We start from the raw sequence: 20,088 nt of genomic DNA on the forward strand, positions 1-20,088 counted from the left end.
AAACAAAATGGTGAAAAAAAAAACTTCAAAATGGACTTAAAATCTAAAGATATACTTTAACCAATTTTAGAAACAAAAATACATTTATAAAAGTGTATCATTGTCATTTCCAAGATTAACTATATTATTAATTCATTTTAATTAAAGTAAGAATAACTTAAAATTAATAAAAATGAAGGCATAATTAAGAGGAAGAAGAGAGAAGAAAGCGAGGGAGGGGAGAATAGGGTGTGGGCGGGAGCATGAAAGAAGAAGTGTGGTGGCAAAACGTAACGGGATGATATGATAGGCGCAGAGAGAGAAAACGCAAAGACATTTGGTGTTGGATCCCTTTCCATGTCGCCCACCGCTTCCTTCTTCTTCTAACCATTTCCCTTCCGATCCCTCTTCCGCGCGTTAGGGCATTTTTCTCACTCAGCCATGGCAGCAGCACCCGCCAGAGCTCGTGCCGATTACGATTACCTCATCAAGCTCCTTCTTATTGGCGACAGCGGTTCGTTATTCCCCCTTTTTCCTTCGCTTTTTCTTTCCCAGATTCAACGTTGTGCTACAATTCTGTTGCCGTTTTCTCTCATATATCTATCACCTTCCTTTCTCAACTTTACGCCGTCGTTTTCCATCACTGAAAACCGCTTTTTAGAAGCGTGATTGCAAGTTTTCCTTCGGAATTGGAGTTAGTGTTTTGTGGAGATAGTTTCAAATAGCTGAGTATAGGACAAGGAGTGTTGCCTCTGCTCTGTACTTTAGTTTTGTTTTGCTCTTTATGTTTGTTTTTTAATGTCTTTAAATGATTGTAGGTGTGGGGAAGAGTTGTCTCCTTTTGAGATTTTCTGATGGTTCATTCACAACCAGTTTTATCACCACTATTGGGTTAGTATAATATCTGCTGACACCTCTTTTGTTTATCCCTTCTGAAACTTTGTTGTCTTGTTTCCGGATGCTTACATTTATCTATTTACTATTTTGTCTGTAATGCTTCTGTTTCTTCTTTATGGTTTTTGGAAGCATTGCAAGTCGGGACTTGATGTCTGGAGCGCATTTAAAAATTAGTGCTTAGTGAATGTCATTTTTAATATGGACAATTTTTCGTTGTTGGGGTAGCTAATTGTCTGTATGTTTAGTCTCTTGTGTACACAAATATTTGCACACAACCAAACCTGTATCCTTTTGTTTTTGAAAATAAAATTTTGTTATAATAATCCGTGGCAGCATCGATTTTAAGATAAGAACCATTGAACTGGATGGCAAACGGATTAAGTTACAAATCTGGGATACTGCTGGTCAGGAGCGATTTAGAACTATTACCACAGGTATGGATTTTGTCTTGTGTAACCTTGCTGTGAATTCATAATTGGCAGCTGTCTTCTTGGTAGGTAATTATATCATGTGTTTACATGCATTATTGTACAAGTTAGTTGAAGTAATTTCATCTGTGGTTGATAAAAATGTAAATTTGAAGGAAAATAATTTTTATAAGTGTTAACGGTAACTCTGTTAAGTTTTGTGAAGTTATTATTCATACAAAATAATTTTTTTGGGTGGAAGTTATACGTTTTGAAGGAATAGTGATTTAATTCATGGACTCGTAAATCTAAAGTGCACACTGGCTTGTATTATACTTTCATTGAGGGACACAATGCTTTAATCTGTCAGGTTCATTTTTTACTTGATTTTAAACACTCTGGATAAATCAATTTTTACTTCATGCTCCATATCTTTGATGAAAGGAAGACTTGTCTTACAATGTCACATGCTGTTGCAGCTTATTACCGAGGAGCCATGGGTATCTTGCTGGTTTATGATGTTACTGATGAAGCATCTTTCAATAGTAATTTCCTTTCCCTGACCTGATATTTTGGAAGTTAAAAGATATTTCAATGAATGTCATTCTTTTGATATATTTACGCACTACTGTAGACTCATTTCAGCTTTAGTTGACCCAATGAATTGTATTTTCTGTATATTTTCCCCATTTCGTATTTTCCCTATTTTTCTCCCATTTACATTTAGCAATTTTGATTTTCAATGTATCTTGTTTATTATTATCCAGATATTCGGAATTGGATTCGCAATATTGAACAACATGCTTCTGACAATGTAAACAAGATACTTGTTGGCAACAAGGCTGATATGGATGAAAGTAAAAGGGTATGTACATCGTGGTGGGGTACTTTTTTATTTACATTTTACATCCTTAGTTGGCCAGGGTTTGACATTAGTTGATTGAGTAGCTATTGCATTTTTTACTCCATGCTTCCCAAGCCGTATTTGTTTACTGATATGAGATTAAGTAGTCTCTTTATCTGCATTTCGATACAAACAATTTTTTTTCCTTTTTATTCTCTAGGCTGTACCTACCTCCAAAGGTCAAGCACTTGCTGATGAGTACGGTATCAAGTTCTTTGAAACTGTGAGTGACAATAACAATTTCATTACAGTTATGTGTAATTTCATTACATTTATATCAAAGAAAACATGCAGAGTGCAAAAACCAACATGAATGTGGAAGAGGTTTTCTTTTCAATAGCAAGAGATATCAAGCAAAGGCTTGCAGACACAGATTCAAGAGCTGAGGTAATTTATCAACTCTTTTCTCTATGTCCTTTGTTTTTCCTTTTCGTCAGAGATATGCAGGTGCTCTTTTTTTTCGAAAAACTAAAATTTTTCCAGTGTGTACCAACCAAGTACATGAAGAAAAATAATTGTTAGGAAGTATTTGGGATTTTCTTTATGCTAAGTTTCGAAATTAGTGAATAGTTGTGTGGCGTCTTATGAATTGCTGAGCATTCATACTCTCTTCTCTGTTGATTCAGCCTCAAACCATCAAGATTAACCAACCTGACCAGGCAGCCAGTGGTGGCGACCCTGCACAAAAGTCGGCTTGCTGCGGTTCATGAAAAGAATGGTATCTGCAGCAAGTGGTGCAGGTTTCTGCAATAGCACTCATCTGGGTGCTAAGGTTATTCTGATGTCATTATTAGTGGGAGCATGTATTTGACCCTCCGTATCTCCCAACTGCAGATGTCGTGTTTTAAAGTTAATATTTTAAATTCTTTGCTCATTGAGTTGGTGGAATTTATTGTGACTAGTTAATTTGCTTCATTTTTCTCTTTCATTTGTAGTCTGACTCTTCTTAAAAAGGATATCTTGATTAGATGCGGATAGATTATCACAACAGCTTGATCATTTGCAAAATGTCGGTCCAAATGTTTTTGTTGTTGTTGCTGGCTTAGGAATCTAGAGGCAAACCTAAGAATGTTTTTACTTGGAAGCAAAATGGAAACCCTTGCTGTTTCCATCCGCAATTTGAATGCCGTAGTGACTAAATGGTACAGGGGTGTAGCAATGCTTGTATTGCATGATGATCTTGCAATATTTTCACCGCCGCGAAATGTTCTGGTTCGGAAGGTGGAGCCAAGTTTTTTGGAAAAACTTAAAATATTTATGCATGAAAAATTATTGTTAATTCCCCAATCTTGTAAATTTTGTATTAGTTACACTATTGGTTAATGCTTGTTTTTGTTAGAACGACTAAAAGAATAATTTTTTTTCTCTCATTTAAACCACGACAAAAATAGCTGAGAGTACCTTGCAAGAATCACTTTCCAATGTGAGCTCTCTTTGATATAAAATGGATGGAAACATTCAGGTGATTTTTAGTTCCCAAAATCAATCGTGCAGTCCAAGATCAACTTTGCTTGTCAGAATGAATTTTCAGCCAGATACAGTTTTAAAACCTCTAGTAACAAATAAATTTTGGATACAAAGTGAGAATGTTGATCCATTTTTTTTTCACCAGACAAAAATATTGGTTCATTTATTTAAACTTCTAGTAAAGTTGATATTTACAGTTAGTCATCCACAGTAAGACAAATCAATGTTGTCAAAAAAGACGATCCGTAATGACATACTGATGGTGATAAATTGATGAAAACATTTGGTAATGATGATAGGGTCATCCTAATATTTTTTTGGTAACTCAGTAGTTTGTAAAAAAATAAAAACAAGTTAGCTCAGCCAATTGTGAAATAACTTTTAAAAAGAAAAAAAAAATCTCAAGTTTTCAGACTACAACCAATATACTGAAGGCCGTGCAACTTATACACAAAAGGAAGCAAGATGATGCATCTCTCGAAAGACTATCTCAGCAGAGAGGTGCTGCCGAGAAAAAAACATGCAAATTTCAATTACAAAATAAATGAAAAATATGAACATATAGTGAGACCAAGATTCACATCTCATGTTTTTCACTCAGTCATTGATATTAGGAGTTTTATACGCAGAGCCTCAGACATGTTCGCTACAACACTTCAGCCATGGCATTATTAGGTGAGACCCTCCTGATACTTTGGCTAACTTTAAATATGAATTATAAATTGTAAAGATGGTTGTGCATTAGTTGGGTCAAATTATACATCGTTTGCCACTCACAGATGATTGTATCCAGTTCACACTCACATGGTTGATTTTAAAACTATAGATTTCCTTCACTACTGTTTCAATGTTAGACAAAGATATACTGACATTTCTGAAATAAATCGGAGATATAACACCGTGACCAGTATAAATAAAGCAAGCCACTGTTAAAATACATGGTAAATACCAGAAAATGCTTTTCATAGAGGTTCTGGGAACTCTAATCCACTGATGCTTTTTTTATAACTGTTCATGACACATGGTACTTGTAGGAGTTGGGAGAGACGGAGGGAACAATTAGTTAAGACAGTTATGATATTAATTAGCTAGTGAAAAAAAAGTTAACGAAGTGGAAGTTGTGTCATCTTCAATAGTTTGAGAATTCAGAAAGAATGAATCATTTCAGAAGCAGTCCTTGGAGAAGAGATCTCTCACCTTTGTTATATCAATTTGTTCAACATCTCACATTCATAACCCAATTAATAAAATTATATTATATAGTTGATGCTACACCTAAATAATCAGTTATCGATTAATTACAAATACAACTTCTTTCCCCTACTGATATGCATTTGTAACAGGTATATGATTCACTAGAAAGCAGATGTAACTTAGGTAGCTGAGGAAGCTCAATGGAAAAGATCTAAGTAGTTCAGTTCTATGTTTCGAAGTGTATTTTACATTAATCTTGTTCTTCTGAAAGACAACTAAAAGAGGCATATATAAGTGACATGAGAGTTCCTGTATTTATTTGTATCAAACGCTTAAGTTGATGGTATTAAGATACCACAACAAATAACCAAAGATTGGTCATATGATCATGCACAAAACAGATTATACACATGACAATCGAAAAAACAGAATGTATGCAAAACAACATCTAAACCTCATAGAGAATGATGACAATCAAGATACAAATAAAACTCCAACTACTCTTACAAGAAACACCAGAACTACAGCATAACACGTTTTAAGGCAACTAATTGAAAGTCAATTATTAAAGCAATAGCCTACATAACTCATTAACCATCACCTAACAATCTAAAAGCAAAAATAGGTTATATAAAGCACCCGTTTGATTCTTACCTAGAAAAATTTAGAAGCAATGTAAGAGAAACTAGAGTAAAAGAAATTGATTTAGTCCAAAGAAATCATTCAATTATTCTGATTTTCTACGGTGAGTTTCCATTTTCCGTCAGTTTTAAAATTTTTGTAGTCTCCTGATTTGTGTACTGACAAAAGATAATGATAGTCACTGCACTATGCAATGGTAGAAGAAGACATATCTAGATGATGTGTTGTGGGAATGTATGGTTTCAGTGAGCTTAATATTCCTGTAGATGATGAAGTCCCACATAGATTAAAACATGAGATAGAATATATAGAACGTAATATAAATAAAACTCTCAAATATGTTTAAAGGTATCTTTGCGCTTGGGGCAATGACGCAGCTAGTGAGGTTCTAACCGAGGCGCGTCTATTGCTGGTTGAAAACTATTTCCAAACCCCCTCTTAGGCCTGGGTTCAGCCTAGGCCTTCGAGAATTTCTGGAAGGACTCCCTTTGGGGTAAAGTCCTGCAATTTTAGTATTAATTTTTTTTAACTTGTGTTTAGTATTTTTGTTAATTTAAACACAGCCTTATTGTTAATTTGATTGCAATTTTAAATTTGACTGCAATATATAGTTAATGAAAATTTGACTAATTTAGTAAGTTTAAAAACAAATTTAATTTAAATCAAATTTATTATTAGTTTGTATAAATGCAAAAAAAATCCTATTCTTTTGCAGTCAATTCAAATGTAATTTTCCAATTAATTTAAATTAACTACTTTTTTTAGATGATTATATTTGATAGTAAGTTGGACAAAAATTTAGAGAAATATGAATGTGGAAATAAATTATGTAATCCAAAAATAAAAATTAAGGAAAAATATCAAAAATAAAAATGAAGGAAAAATGTCAAATGTAGTGGAACATTTTTTTGGTACATTTAGTTCTTTTAAAAGGAAAAAATATTTCTAAAAATATTTTTTTTCAATTTATTATTTATGTTAAAAATTTTATATTTATTAAAAATAAAAAAAATCATAATATATAAGTGAGAAACTTAAAATAATTATTTTCTTAAATAATATATAAGCGAGTGGTGGTAACTTTGAAAAACAAAATCCACTTTCTTAAGTTGGTAGTAAAATTTTTTAAAATTACCTGTTTTAGTATTTCACTGGTAGCAATATTTTTTTTTCCAATGGTTATGGTTAATAACGTTGGAAGAAAACATCCCCATCACAAAAAATCTCATCCCACTTTTTATTAACAATAATAAATAGTAATTAATTTTTTTTACTAATAATTAAATTTATTAATTTTAAAATATAAATTTTATTCTTAGGATAATTAACTTAATAGTTTAAGTGATGATTTATACATTAATCACTCTTAATTTAAAGAATTAATTTTCTTTAATGATTTTTCATGAAAAAAAAAGAAAATCTCTATTTACTTGAAGAAGGAAGAATGTGTCATTGACTTAGTCCTTTTAAAGAAATAAGATTATAAATTTGGTAGTAATTAATATATGTTAAGATTAATCAATATTTATTAACATTACTTAAGCTCAACATCTTTTATAAAGGACTTGACATCATATTTTTGGGAAAATATATATAATTTTCTCATCAATCACTATATTCATAAAATAATTACTAAGACAATTATTGCGTTTTACTTATTGAATTATTATATATATTATCTTTAAGTACATCTTAAACTTAAAAAAAAAAATCAAACTATACTAGTACTAAAGTCAGTTCATTTTATTGTTCTGTAGTTATTATTATTATTATTTTTACATGGATGTAGGGAGATGAGGAAATATTTGACATAAATTTGTAATATTTTGAAACCTAACTGAAAAAAAGAGAAAATCTAACCTTATCAACTAGTGTCAACATGTCAACATTTCAAAGCGAGCTCTAGAAAGTGAGAGAAATAACTAAAAAAAAAGTATTGTATATTAAATATTGGTGGGACTCAGGACCCACTAAAACGAGAAAGTAAGGAAGCAGAGATAGAAGAATGGATGCACTGCATGGGCATCAGCATGTTCTGGAAACAAACAGTTAATTTTCCATTAATTTAAAACTTTAAACTCATTCACAACCACCATTAAACCGTGTCCACTGTTCATCTCAATCTCTCTGTCTCTCTCCCTTTAACTGTGGTATGGTATCATCTTCTTTTCTCTTTCCATTGTATTAACTCATTCTCAGTAGTGAGATTTTGGTTTCACATTATCAGTGTTCTTATTGTCAGTGATTTTATTACAATATGTCTAGGAAGGCGCATTCTTCAATCTCAGGACACAAATTTAAGAACACTCTTCACCGTGAGTGAGTAATTGCTTCGCTGCCACGCTTGTGGAATGTCTGTTTGACATCATTAGTTCTTTCTCGTCAATCTCTTATTGAACTAGTGTCTTTTTTGGTTAGTTTGGTAATTGATAGGAAAGGGTGATGCATGAGAACTTAAGGCAGTATTTGAGGAAATACTGTTATTGGCGATAGATATTCTTGATTGATTGTTCAGTGTGTGTGTGTGTGTGTGTGAGAGAGAGAGAGAGAGAGAGAGTTATGGCATGGCTTAGAGTTGCTTCCAGCATAGCAAAGCATGATGCAATTAGGAGAAATCTCTATGGGGGTGGAGCACTGTATTTTGGGAAAATGACCACCACAGTCCTTCCATCAACAAGTAGAATTAGAAACTTCCACAGCACAGTTTTCAAATCCAGAGAGCAAACTGCTCCTGTGCCTCGCCCAGTGCCCCTTTCTAAGCTAACAGACAATTTCTTGGATGGGACAAGTAGTGTCTATTTAGATGAGCTTCAAAGGGCTTGGGAAGCTGATCCAAACAGTGTTGATGAGTCCTGGGACAATTTCTTCAGGAACTTTGTGGGTCAGGCCTCCACCTCCCCTGGAATTTCTGGGCAAACAATTCAGGAGAGTATGCAATTGCTGTTGCTGGTGAGAGCATACCAGGTTAATGGCCACATGAAAGCCAAGCTAGACCCTTTGGGTCTGGAAGAACGAAAAGTCCCTGATGAGTTAGACCTTGCCTTTTATGGATTCACCGAGGCTGATCTCGACAGGGAATTCTTTCTGGGGGTGTGGAAGATGTCTGGGTTTTTGTCTGAGAATCGTCCTGTGCAGACTCTTAGGTCCATTTTGACACGGCTTGAGCAAGCCTACTGTGGAAGCATTGGGTATGAGTACATGCACATACCGGATCGTGAGAAGTGTAATTGGCTTAGGGACAGAATTGAGACCCTTGCTCCTACACAGTATAATCGGGAGCGTCGCGAGGTTATTTTTGACAGGCTTGCCTGGAGTACACTTTTTGAAAATTTCTTGGCCACCAAGTGGACATCTGCAAAGAGGTTTGGGCTTGAAGGGGGAGAGAGTATTATTCCTGGTATGAAAGAAATGTTTGATCGTGCATCTGATCTTGGTGTTGAGAGTATTGTTATGGGAATGGCACATAGGGGAAGATTGAATGTTTTGGGTAATGTAGTTCGGAAGCCCCTTCGTCAGATTTTCTGTGAGTTTAGTGGTGGTCAGCCTGCGGATGAAGCTGGACTCTACACAGGAACTGGTGATGTTAAATATCACTTGGGAACATCCTATGATCGACCAACAAGGGGTGGGAAGAGGATACACCTGTCTTTGGTGGCAAATCCTAGTCACTTGGAAGCAGTGAACCCACTTGTTGTTGGAAAAACTCGAGCGAAGCAGTATTACTCAGATGATAAGAACAGAATGAAAAACATGGGGGTTTTGATTCATGGAGATGGTAGTTTTGCTGGACAAGGTGTGGTCTATGAAACACTACATCTCAGTGCTCTTCCAAATTACACTACTGGTGGGACTATACACATTGTGTTCAACAACCAAGTTGCATTTACAACCGACCCCAAGTCAGGAAGATCTTCACAGTACTGCACTGATGTTGCCAAAGCCTTAAATGCTCCCATCTTTCATGTGAATGGTGATGATGTGGAAGCTGTTGTTCATGTCTGTGAACTTGCAGCTGAATGGCGCCAAACTTTCCATTCGGATGTGGTTGTTGACTTGGTTTGTTACCGTCGATTTGGCCACAACGAGATTGATGAACCATCTTTCACACAGCCTAAAATGTACAAGGTTAGTTCTTTTCTTTTTTACTGAACATGTTTCCCTTTGACTAGTCCAGCAGTTTTTTCAACTTTCTTGTCTATATTAGGTTATCCGAAACCATCCATCAGCTCTTGAGATATACCAGAAAAAGCTTTTGGAATCTGGGGAGCTGACACGAGAAGACATTGATAAGATACATAAAAAAGTGACATCAATTCTAAATGATGAATTTTTTGCCAGCAAAGATTATGTTCCAAAAAGAAGAGATTGGCTTTCAGCATATTGGTCTGGTTTCAAGTCACCCGAACAAATTTCACGCATCAGGAACACTGGGTATGATGAATTAATATTAATGGTGCTTGAATCTTTTCTGTTGTAGCATAGAAGCTGAAATCTATGGTCTATCCTGTGCAGGGTGAAACCAGAGATCTTGAAAAATGTAGGGAAAGCAATCACGCTGTTACCTGAAAATTTTAATCCTCATAAAGCGGTGAAGAGAATTTATGAACAGCGTTCCCAAATGGTTGAAACAGGGGAAGATATTGACTGGGGATTTGCTGAGGCTCTTGCTTTTGCAACATTGATTGTTGAAGGAAACCATGTTCGGTTAAGTGGTCAGGACGTTGAAAGGGGAACATTTAGTCATCGTCATGCTGTAGTTCATGATCAGACAACTGGAGAGAGATATTGCCCCCTTGACCATGTGATAATGAATCAAAATGAAGAGATGTTTACTGTCAGTAACAGGTAATATGCTTTTAACACACATATACTAAATCCTGCTAAAGAGAAAATAAACCAGGTTTATATGATTGTTTTTCTCTTTTGTGTTTCTTATGTGTCTCAAGCTTCTAAAATTTGAATTCATATCCGTCTCAAGTGCTCATCACTATCTGTTTTTGTTTTCTTGTAGTTTTAATTTGTGACATGTATTACAGTACATTGTAATGTATGTGATACTTTGTCAAAGCAGCATTGACCATTTAGAATTATATTTCTAATTTTCTTGATGACCCTTTTCATAAACCATTAATAGTGGTTAAATAGATCTTTCATTGGATTTTTCTTTCTGCAAGTCCCTGAAGATGTAATTACTCTTCTGGCATCATGTGCATTTCAAATTTCAATGGCTTGCTTATCATGTGTACTATTGAGGAATACTGGAATTAGAATTGTTCTTCAACTATACAATGATGTTGTGTCTTTATCATGATGAAACTTCATCTCTCGCATAGATCATAATAAATATCAGTATGATTCATTTAAAACTTTAATAAAGTGTGAAATGCAAGTTTAACAAAAGATAGATGGTATTCTATGAATCCCTTAACTAATTAATGTTTCATTCAATATGCAGCTCACTTTCTGAGTTTGGTGTTCTTGGATTTGAATTGGGTTACTCAATGGAAAATCCTAATTCATTGGTGATCTGGGAGGCTCAGTTTGGTGATTTTGCTAATGGGGCTCAAGTTATATTTGACAATTTCTTGAGTTCTGGTGAGTCTAAGTGGCTGCGTCAGACTGGGCTTGTTGTGTTACTTCCTCACGGTTATGATGGGCAGGGACCTGAGCATTCAAGTGGAAGACTGGAACGCTTCCTTCAGGTGCTCTTTTATGAATTTCTGTTCTAATTCCTAGAAACTTCTTTCAAAGCTTTTATTCCATCTGCTATCCAACTTTGTTCTACTCTGTCATGTTTATTTTACATAGTTGACATTGTGGTTGTGATTGTTTCTTTGAATGTATGCTTCTTGCTATTACATATTTATCATTTATCGTATGATTAGTTTGGGGAATACCAAGGATATAGGTTATTGGAACAATACTAAAAAGGAAATCTGACTTACGGTTGGAAACTTTGAAGTTCATTGAAGGGGAAGGACAAAAAAGTGAGCTTTTTTGTTTAATTTAGACTTGTAATTGGGATCTCACAGTTTTATCTCAACATAACTTGAATAATTGTCTCTTGTTGCTTGCTTGTGAAGATTTTATCTTGTGTTTTTCTACTCTTAATAGATTTAAAGAGTTTATACGATGATGTTCAGATTAAATCAAAAGAGTTAACTATTCTTTCAATTTATTTATCAATTCAGAATGATATCTCAATCCAACACATATAACTTTCAGACTTTATACAATAATGATGTTCAAAACTCAATTACAAGGGCGACCTGGGATTTGTTGAGCTCTCATCTCATCACTAATTAATATAGACTAATGGGAGTGGATTACACAATGCAATGCTGAGTCCCACATAGACTGTAATACCTAACAGTCACTTGATGTTGTACTCTAAAAAGAGTCTCTCAAGCTGAATGAACTCATACCTTTCTCGGCCTTTTGGCTAAGATCAAGTGTAGTATCTGTTCTTATCAGTTTAATATCTGATATGTGGGCCAATGGTCCACACGATATTAAATTAATTTTTTGAAGGGGAAAGTCCACGACGGTAGCTTGCTACTGGGACCTTCAAGTGTCGCCCTGGTGTTGCACTATAGCCTGGGCTGGCACACCCTCTAATCTAGTTCTATGTTTCTTTTTTTGCTTTTATGAATGTAGCATAATCACACGTAAAAGAAAAATTCCAAATACATTTATAATAGAATTATACATTTTCATAAATTGTTCATGTATTTATCTCTATTGAAGAATAAAAATAATTTTATACTAGTATTTCCTAGTTATCTAGAAAAGTATTTGTAATTAGTATGTTTTGTTATTAGGTGAGATAATTAAAAATTGTGTTTGTAGCTAATCACTCCTCTCTTAAAATTGAAAGATACTATTATTAATATCTAAGACCGAAGTCTTTAGTCCCTCAAAAAGAGTGTATGTATTGAGACATAAGTTAATGGCTGAACCATGGAATGTTAATTATTTTGATTATTCTTATCCATTAAAACCCTAAGCCCATTAAATCAAATGAGTTGACTGTACTTTCAATTTAATTATCAATTCGGTATTTCAATCCAACTCATCTAACTTTCAGACTTTATATTGATGCGCAAAAGTCTGGTCGGAAACTTTGAAGTTCATTGAAGGACAGAAATATGAGCTTTTTTGTTTAATTTAGACGGGTAATTGGGATCTCACAGTTTTATCTCAACAAATAACTTGAATAATTGTCTCTTGTTGCTTGCTTGTGAAGATTTTATCTTGTGTTTTTTTACTCTTAATAGTATTTAAAAGTTTCCATTAATTTATTGGCAGATGGCTGATGACCATCCTTATACTATTCCTGAGATGGATCCTACTCTTCGGAAACAAATTCAGGAGTGTAATTGGCAGATTGTGAATGTTACAACTCCTGCAAATTTTTTCCATGTTTTACGCCGGCAGGTTTGTAGTCGACACCATCATTCAATTGGTGTTAGTTTGGTCACTTGATTTTTGGTACTTATTTTCTCACTGTTGCATTGTTTTCTTCCAGATACACAGGGAATTCCGTAAACCTCTTATAGTAATGTCCCCTAAGAACCTTCTCCGTAGTAAGGTTTGCAGATCACATTTATCTGAGTTTGATGATGTTCAAGGACATCCCGGTTTTGACAAACAGGGAACCAGATTTAAGCGCCTCATAAAAGACCAAAATAATCACTCAGGCGTTGAAGTGGGTATAAGACGTTTAGTACTTTGCTCTGGAAAGGTGTGTGATCCTTATTGGAACTACTCTTCCAATGTGTTAGGATTTTTATAACTATCGATGTCTTGTATTCCTTGCAGGTTTACTACGAACTTGATGAACAGCGAACAAAGGAAGATGCAAAGGATGTTGCAATATGTAGGGTGGAACAGCTTTGTCCTTTCCCTTATGATCTTGTGCAACGAGAGCTTAAACGATATCCAAGTATGTCTTTTCAACGTTGAAGCTTTAGTGTCTGTTACTGTTATTTGTTATTTTACATTATAGTTTATTGTGTTTTTGGCAGATGCGGAGGTTGTCTGGTGTCAAGAAGAGCCAATGAACATGGGTGGATACACATATGTTTTACCCCGGCTCATAACTTCCATGAAGGCTGTAGGTAGAGGAGGCTATGAAGATGTTAAATATGTTGGTCGTGCTCCTTCTGCAGCAACAGCTACTGGTTTCCTCAAGGTTCACCATAAGGAGCAGGCTGAGCTAGTTCAGAAAGCCATTCAACGAGAACCAATCAATTTCCCTTACTGAGCCACAGCATCTTCATGGTTTCTGCAGAGTGATGAAGGCAATAATTGGAGGTCAGCTTGGAAAATTATTAATATTTGTTCCTTTTTGTCTTTATGTAGAGGTAGTTTTTCTTTGGTACCAAACTTGGTCAATTGTTCTCCAACAGGTAAAATTGTTTTTAGTCTGATTATTATTATTATTACTGACTAGTTTCAATGTATAACTACTGTAGTCTAGGTTTCGGAAAATGGATTCGCTTTGAGACAGTTTAGACTTAGTTGTATCTCGTATGTACTGTTTGTTCAGTGTATTTTGCTAAAAAATAAAGGGAAAAGAAATCAGGAATTTAAGTCTGTATTTTTCCATCGTTTTTACACGAGACAAGAGTTTTGGACACTGAAGAACACTCAATTAGTGGATTCAACCATGGCTATGAATAAGACTTCCTAGCAAGCAATTTGAATCTGTGAGAAATCATGCCAATATGTTTGATGCTGCGAGGAAACTCCTATCCCTGTTTCTACCCATATCATCCGAGGTTTGCAGCAATGGCTAGCTGTATCATTATGGAATCATGTTGCTGCAGCAAGCTTTTTTATCCAAGTTGTAAGAATTTTCAGCTCAGACAGCAATTTTCTAATTTTCTAGCCCTAAGCTTAGGAAATAGGCAAAAAAAATTGGTACCACAGCTGATGAACCTGGTCAATTTTCTTATTCACCTTTTAGATCATTTGATTTCAAGTGCTTTTTGTTGTTTTGGGGACAGTCAAACTGGTGATGATTTACATTTTACAAAATTAATTAGTGTCAAGTTCTTTCAAGAACTTTTGGGAATATACCCATTCACAACCTTCGTTATGAGTCACACCTAAGTCCCACACAGATTATAGTAGATAACGGTCACCTGACATTAAAGAATAAAAAGAACCTCCTAATACTGAGCAAATCATACCTTTCTCGGCCTTTTGGCTAAGATCAAGTGTAGTATCTGTTCTTATCAGTTTAATATCTGATATGTGGGCCAATGGTCCACACGATATTAAATTAATTTTTTAAAGGGGAAGGTCCACAGCGGTAGCTTGCTACTGGGTCCTTCAAGTGTTGCTCCTGTGTTGCACTATAGCATGGGCTGGCACACCCTCCAATCTAGTTCTATATATTTATTAAATTTATATCCTAATTTTTAATGGTCAAAACTAAAATGCAATATAGTAATCTTGTAGTTTAACTTAAAGCATGTATATAGTTTTATTTATGATTATTCGTCTCTATCAAAACTATATATTATGACGAATCCTATATGGATATAATGACTATATATATAATGACTACAATTGTTTTATATATATATATTATATAAAATACATTTTCCAATATTACTTGTTGAATTTTTTTCTAAAGTTTAAATCATACTATTTTATAAGGAGTGATATTTAAAATAATGTCATATTAAAGTTCTAATTGAAGACAATTATAAAAAAATAACTTATTTTTAAATAACTTTTTTCAGATTTTTAATTAAAAAATTTAATACAATTTGATTAACAAATTTGAATTTGTTCATGAAGTCAAATGAGTTTTGTGGTATAACAATAAAGGAAGTTTAACAGACGACCTAACTCAGTAAATACCAAGCTATGAGTAAAAGTCGACTTATTTTAGTGATATACTTACTAAAAAGATTGTGAAGTTACCTTTTGGCAGGTATGCCCTGATCAGTTGGAGCGTAGACGAAGATAAAACAGATATACAATTATTCGAAGATAAAACAGATATACAATTATTCGAGCAACGACTTTGGAAAGAGACGAAAATGAACAGATATACAATTACACGAACCACTTTGAAAAGTGTATTTGTAATACTTACTTTACCCTAACCCGAAACAGAGATGTATTCTTCTTTATATGTTTTATCTGATTTTGATTAAAATTTAAATGATTAAAAATTGTGATTGTTTTTTTTGTATTATGTAAAAAACTTAGTTTCCTAAAGGAGTATTTAATTCCTTATAATTCATATGATTTCAAATTAGTTCTAGCATTTTTCTTAATGAAAAAAATGTCTAAGTTTGATTGATCAAAGTCGTTTTTAACCCAAGAGCTTGAATCACTATGGTCCTATCTAATTGGGTGAGTCAGTAATTCGATTCATTAAAAAAATATTGAATATGTGCTGTGATATTTAATGTAGGATTTTATTATGATTAAGGTTTATTTTAATTTTATCAAATTAACCATTTTTAGTCTAAAATCAATTTTATGTAAAAATAACTTTTTATTTTATTTTTGTGTGATATTAAATTTTTGATAAAAAAGAAATAGAGTAGTCTGACAACTTGACAGGTTAATATGGTAATTTGACATATTAGATTATGAAGTTTAATCTGGTTTTAGTTAATAGATCAATTTATCCTGTTAAAAATAAATTGGATTGATCTATTTTGTTATCTTAATTTTTCCTCATTTTTATGTACAAAATGAGAATATAATTATTAAAAATTAAAAAAATATCCAAAAAATATTAATAAAAAGAATTCATATTGTAATATTTTTAAAAAATAATCAACTAAAAAAATAGTTAATGTCTAAATAATACCATTAGATGGGTAGAGACAAGAAAACATGTATTATCAAGATATATTTTATTTTTCACAAAGTATTCATCCATTTATATTTATCTACTTGTCTATCCAAGAATAAAAATTCATTTTAAATTATAGAATTTTATTTTCCTAAATTATACGTCCATTTATATCTATCTACTTATTTATCACGATAACAAAAATTCATTAAAAATATTAACAACTATATAGTTACTATTATTTTTTATTTTTGAAAAATCAATAACAATAGTCACTCAAAAAAAATAAAAAATGTAGAAATAACTTATAGTCCCCCAAACAATGCATTGTGAAGCCTTATCGAGATATAAGTTAATGGCTCAGACATGGAATGTTATAATATCCTGGTTCCAATTCAAGACTTAATTAAAAAAAAACCTATATGTCTAAATAAATTTCTAATAGCAGATTCTTAAATAAAAATTTAATTCAACATAATAAATAAATAAATTTGAATTTATTTATGAAGTCAAATGGGCATTGTATTTGTAATTAACCAGATTAAATCAAAAGAGTTAACTATTCTTTCAATTTATTTATCAGTTCAGTATGATATCTCAATCGTAACACATATAACTTTCAGACTTTATACAATTATGCACAAAACTCAATTACAAGGGTGACCTGGGATTTGTTGAGCACTCTCCTCTCATAATTAAATATAGACTAATGGAAGTGGATTACACAATGCAGTGCTGAGTCCCACATAGACTGTAATACATAACAGTCACTTGATGTTACACTCTAAATGAAGTCTCTCAACCTGAAAGAACTCATACCTTTCTCGGCCTTTTGGCTAAGATCAAGTGTAGTATCTGTTCTTATCAGTTTAATATCTGATATGTGGGTCAATGGCCCACACGATATTAAATTAATTTTTTAAAAGGGAATGTCCATAACAGTAGCTTGCTACTGGGTTCTTCATGTGTAGCCCTTGTGTTGCACTATTGCATGGGCTGGCACACCCTCCAATTTAGTTCGATGTTTTCTTTTAATAATGATTACAATAGATAAATTATATTATTTTGTAACAGTTAATTATTCTTATCTATTAAAAATTATATACATATTTTAAGTGTGGGATGGTATCTATTAAAATGTTATATAATGTTATATACATATTTTAAGTGTGGGATGGGAAGTTTCACAACAGTAGCTTCTACTGGGTAATCTTACTATATTTGTAAATTTTAAGGATATCCATTAAGAAAATATTTAATGTCTAAATGCTTAAAACCTAAAAGACAATAGAATGTGAAGGTTAATTTGGAATAATTTGATAGATATAATCTTAATTTTATATCTTAATATTTGATGACTAAAATTGTGTAATAATAAAATAATTAATACAGCTTGGTAAAATAATTTGAATATGCTTACGAAGTAAAATAATTAAATCTTGCATATATTTCAAGTTTCCTATTCTTTACACATTTAAATAAATCTTAATGTACAACAACACATTATTTACAATTAATCAATACGAAAGAAATCTTTAATCCAACATAAATTGTGAGATAACATTATCTAATGATGAATGAAGTGATAGCACAAGTTATATAGCTGACTTGGCCTAGATATACGACATTGACCATCATATTCAATATAATAAGTTAATAACTCTTTGTTCAACTCTCATTCAAAAGTGATGGTGTCACCAGAACAAACAACAGACCCTATAAAAAAATATATATAAATATATGTTGTACAGTGTATATGTAAGGCATTACTATTCCAAAGCTATATCAATAGTTTTTTCTGAAAGAAAATGCTTATATAATGGAACAAGATCAATATTTTATCTTTCTAATATCCTATTCAATCAATGTATGAAAGCTGGTGAGCAAGACAGATGCAGCACGTTAGAGTAATATTCCATTTTTCTTGGTCAGACAGAGTCTAGAAGATAAGTAGTTTTCCAAGTAAACAGCGCAGTCCAACAAACCAACACTTCAATTCTATCTTATACTGGCTGCCATCTAGAACAACCCCTTTTCTTAAACCATTACTATTATTTCAAAGCTTCTGTCCAACAATTTTAAATATTATAAAACTTTTTGGTAGCTTTGAATTAGTTGAGTAAACATGAGCCTTGCAATGCTTACTTTCAGACCAATCCAACAAGTCAAAGGAAAAACCCTAGTTCAATGCATCCAATAGATTGCTTTTTAATTGCTCTATTACTCGTACTTGCTTACGTATAACACTCATTCAATTCAACAAAGTCACAAGCATAGTGTGTTGCACAGTACACGTTCACACAATATTACTCATACACATGTTCAGAAACGTCAACTATATCTATCAGAACAACTGTCTGAACTCTAAATCTAGCAAACAAAACCAACCTTATAAATATCACACACACCATACTCTTCAAAGTCTCATATCTCACATTTCACACCTTTCTTTTCTTCTTTTCATTTTAACCCTTTTCTCCATTCATCATCATATCCATATTCTGACACCCTTTCAAACCAGAAAACATTATATAGTACTGATATATATTTGTGGCACAGTGATGATGAAGAGAGAAAGAGAAGTTGATAGCGTAACCATGGCCAACTACTTGATGTTGCTTTCTGCAGGAGGTGAATTTGAGAGCACGAACTACTTGAACTACTCTTCCAACCACCGTGTGTTTGAGTGCAAGACGTGTAAGAGGCAGTTTCCGTCGTTTCAAGCTTTGGGAGGGCACCGTGCGAGTCACAAGAAACCTAGGTTGATGGTCGGAGAGAGTGAGCATAACCAAGTTCTTCATGGTTCACCACCAAAACCTAAGACTCATGAGTGTTCTGTCTGTGGTTTGGAGTTTGCGATAGGGCAAGCTTTGGGAGGACACATGAGACGCCATAGAACATCATCAAATGGAAACACGAACAATGCTACTGCTACCACTGTTCATAATACTTCTTCACCGAAAATGAACCACAAGGGTAGCAGCAACGAGAGAGTTCTGTTTCCTGATCTGAATTTGACGCCATTAGAGAATGATTTGGAGTTTTTGAAGATCAGACAACCAGCTCCTTTGGTTCACTGCTTCAATTGAATATGTTCTTGTAGTGTAGGACACTGCTTTTTGGCTCCCTTTTTCATTTTTATTTTACTGTATGTAAATTATATTTGTTCAGTTCTTGGTATATACATACATATATATCAATAAGAAATTCATGTTTGTGAAAACAAAGAACAAGTGTCCGCGTAATTCGTGAATCAATTCTGCTAAAATAGTTTAACTGAAGGCATGTTTCATCATGGTTTATCATTAAGCTAATTAATTGTTCTGAAAGTGCTAATCTCAGGCCTGTTAAGCTTGATTTTTCTATTATGCACTTAACAACGCAGAGGTTAATTGGTTATTGTTGTTTCAAAACCTAAAAAACAGCTATGTTCCTTGTCATCTCACCAGAAAAAAAAAACCCTAAAAATACTCGAAAGATTTCAATCTTCTCTTCTCTTGAATCCTAACGTTGAAACTTTCTTTTAAACTGACATTTTATTTATCACTATTTAAGGTTATTTTGTGTACAACTCACGGTTTGTTTAATTTGTAGGTCATTTTGCAGTTGTCGTTAAATAAGATTATGAGATTGGTGTGACAATAAATTCAATTTCAGAACGTGATTCATGGTGGAAACAATTCTATACAACCTAGCACTGCAAATATAAAATTTTAAATACGAACTAAACTTTGATTTCTCTTTGTATATTTAATCAAGTCAAAGGTTGC

At 33.2% G+C, this 20,088-nt stretch overlaps 3 protein-coding genes and 4 non-coding genes across 8 annotated transcripts; all 7 read left to right on the forward strand.

Annotated features, from left to right (window-relative positions):
- Window positions 1-228: 228 nt before the first annotated feature.
- Window positions 229-3,175, forward strand: LOC124832734 (ras-related protein RABE1c). Its single transcript, XM_047307011.2, has 8 exons — window positions 229-493; window positions 798-870; window positions 1,210-1,310; window positions 1,763-1,828; window positions 2,051-2,148; window positions 2,348-2,410; window positions 2,482-2,574; window positions 2,814-3,175. Exons 1-8 carry the CDS (start codon window positions 421-423, stop codon window positions 2,895-2,897), a joined length of 651 nt encoding a protein of 216 aa, XP_047162967.1. The 5' UTR covers window positions 229-420; the 3' UTR covers window positions 2,898-3,175.
- Window positions 3,176-5,840: 2,665 nt separating this feature from the next.
- On the forward strand, window positions 5,841-5,991 carry LOC124832752 (U4 spliceosomal RNA). The gene has a single exon (XR_007028364.2). It is a non-coding gene; the product is annotated as a U4 spliceosomal RNA (small nuclear RNA).
- A 1,482-nt stretch (window positions 5,992-7,473) lies between these two features.
- Window positions 7,474-14,876, forward strand: LOC124832733 (uncharacterized). 2 transcript variants are annotated; one of them, XM_088097592.1, is made up of 9 exons: window positions 7,474-7,640; window positions 7,756-9,615; window positions 9,695-9,921; window positions 10,003-10,335; window positions 10,946-11,192; window positions 12,799-12,927; window positions 13,019-13,234; window positions 13,312-13,435; window positions 13,518-14,876. In XM_088097592.1, exons 2-9 carry the CDS (start codon window positions 8,050-8,052, stop codon window positions 13,754-13,756), a joined length of 3,081 nt encoding a protein of 1,026 aa, XP_087953718.1. In that variant the 5' UTR covers window positions 7,474-7,640; window positions 7,756-8,049; the 3' UTR covers window positions 13,757-14,876. The 2 variants fall into 2 exon arrangements, with proteins under 2 accessions (XP_087953718.1, XP_047162966.2); XM_047307010.2 differs by having other exon boundaries at window positions 7,474-9,615.
- On the forward strand, window positions 11,912-12,106 carry LOC124832749 (U2 spliceosomal RNA). The gene has a single exon (XR_007028361.1). It is a non-coding gene; the product is annotated as a U2 spliceosomal RNA (small nuclear RNA).
- On the forward strand, window positions 14,684-14,878 carry LOC124832750 (U2 spliceosomal RNA). The gene has a single exon (XR_007028362.1). It is a non-coding gene; the product is annotated as a U2 spliceosomal RNA (small nuclear RNA).
- A 2,255-nt stretch (window positions 14,879-17,133) lies between these two features.
- LOC124832751 (U2 spliceosomal RNA) lies at window positions 17,134-17,328 on the forward strand. Its single transcript, XR_007028363.1, has one exon. It is a non-coding gene; the product is annotated as a U2 spliceosomal RNA (small nuclear RNA).
- Window positions 17,329-18,708: 1,380 nt separating this feature from the next.
- LOC124832724 (zinc finger protein ZAT11-like) lies at window positions 18,709-19,627 on the forward strand. Its single transcript, XM_047306999.2, has one exon. It carries the CDS (start codon window positions 18,880-18,882, stop codon window positions 19,405-19,407), a length of 528 nt encoding a protein of 175 aa, XP_047162955.1. The 5' UTR covers window positions 18,709-18,879; the 3' UTR covers window positions 19,408-19,627.
- The last annotated feature ends 461 nt before the right edge of the window (window positions 19,628-20,088 follow it).

Source organism: Vigna umbellata, chromosome 8 (assembly GCF_029865625.1).
Source record: "Vigna umbellata cultivar VRB3 chromosome 8, Vumbellata_1.0, whole genome shotgun sequence".
Classification (NCBI taxonomy): Eukaryota; Viridiplantae; Streptophyta; class Magnoliopsida; order Fabales; family Fabaceae; genus Vigna; species Vigna umbellata.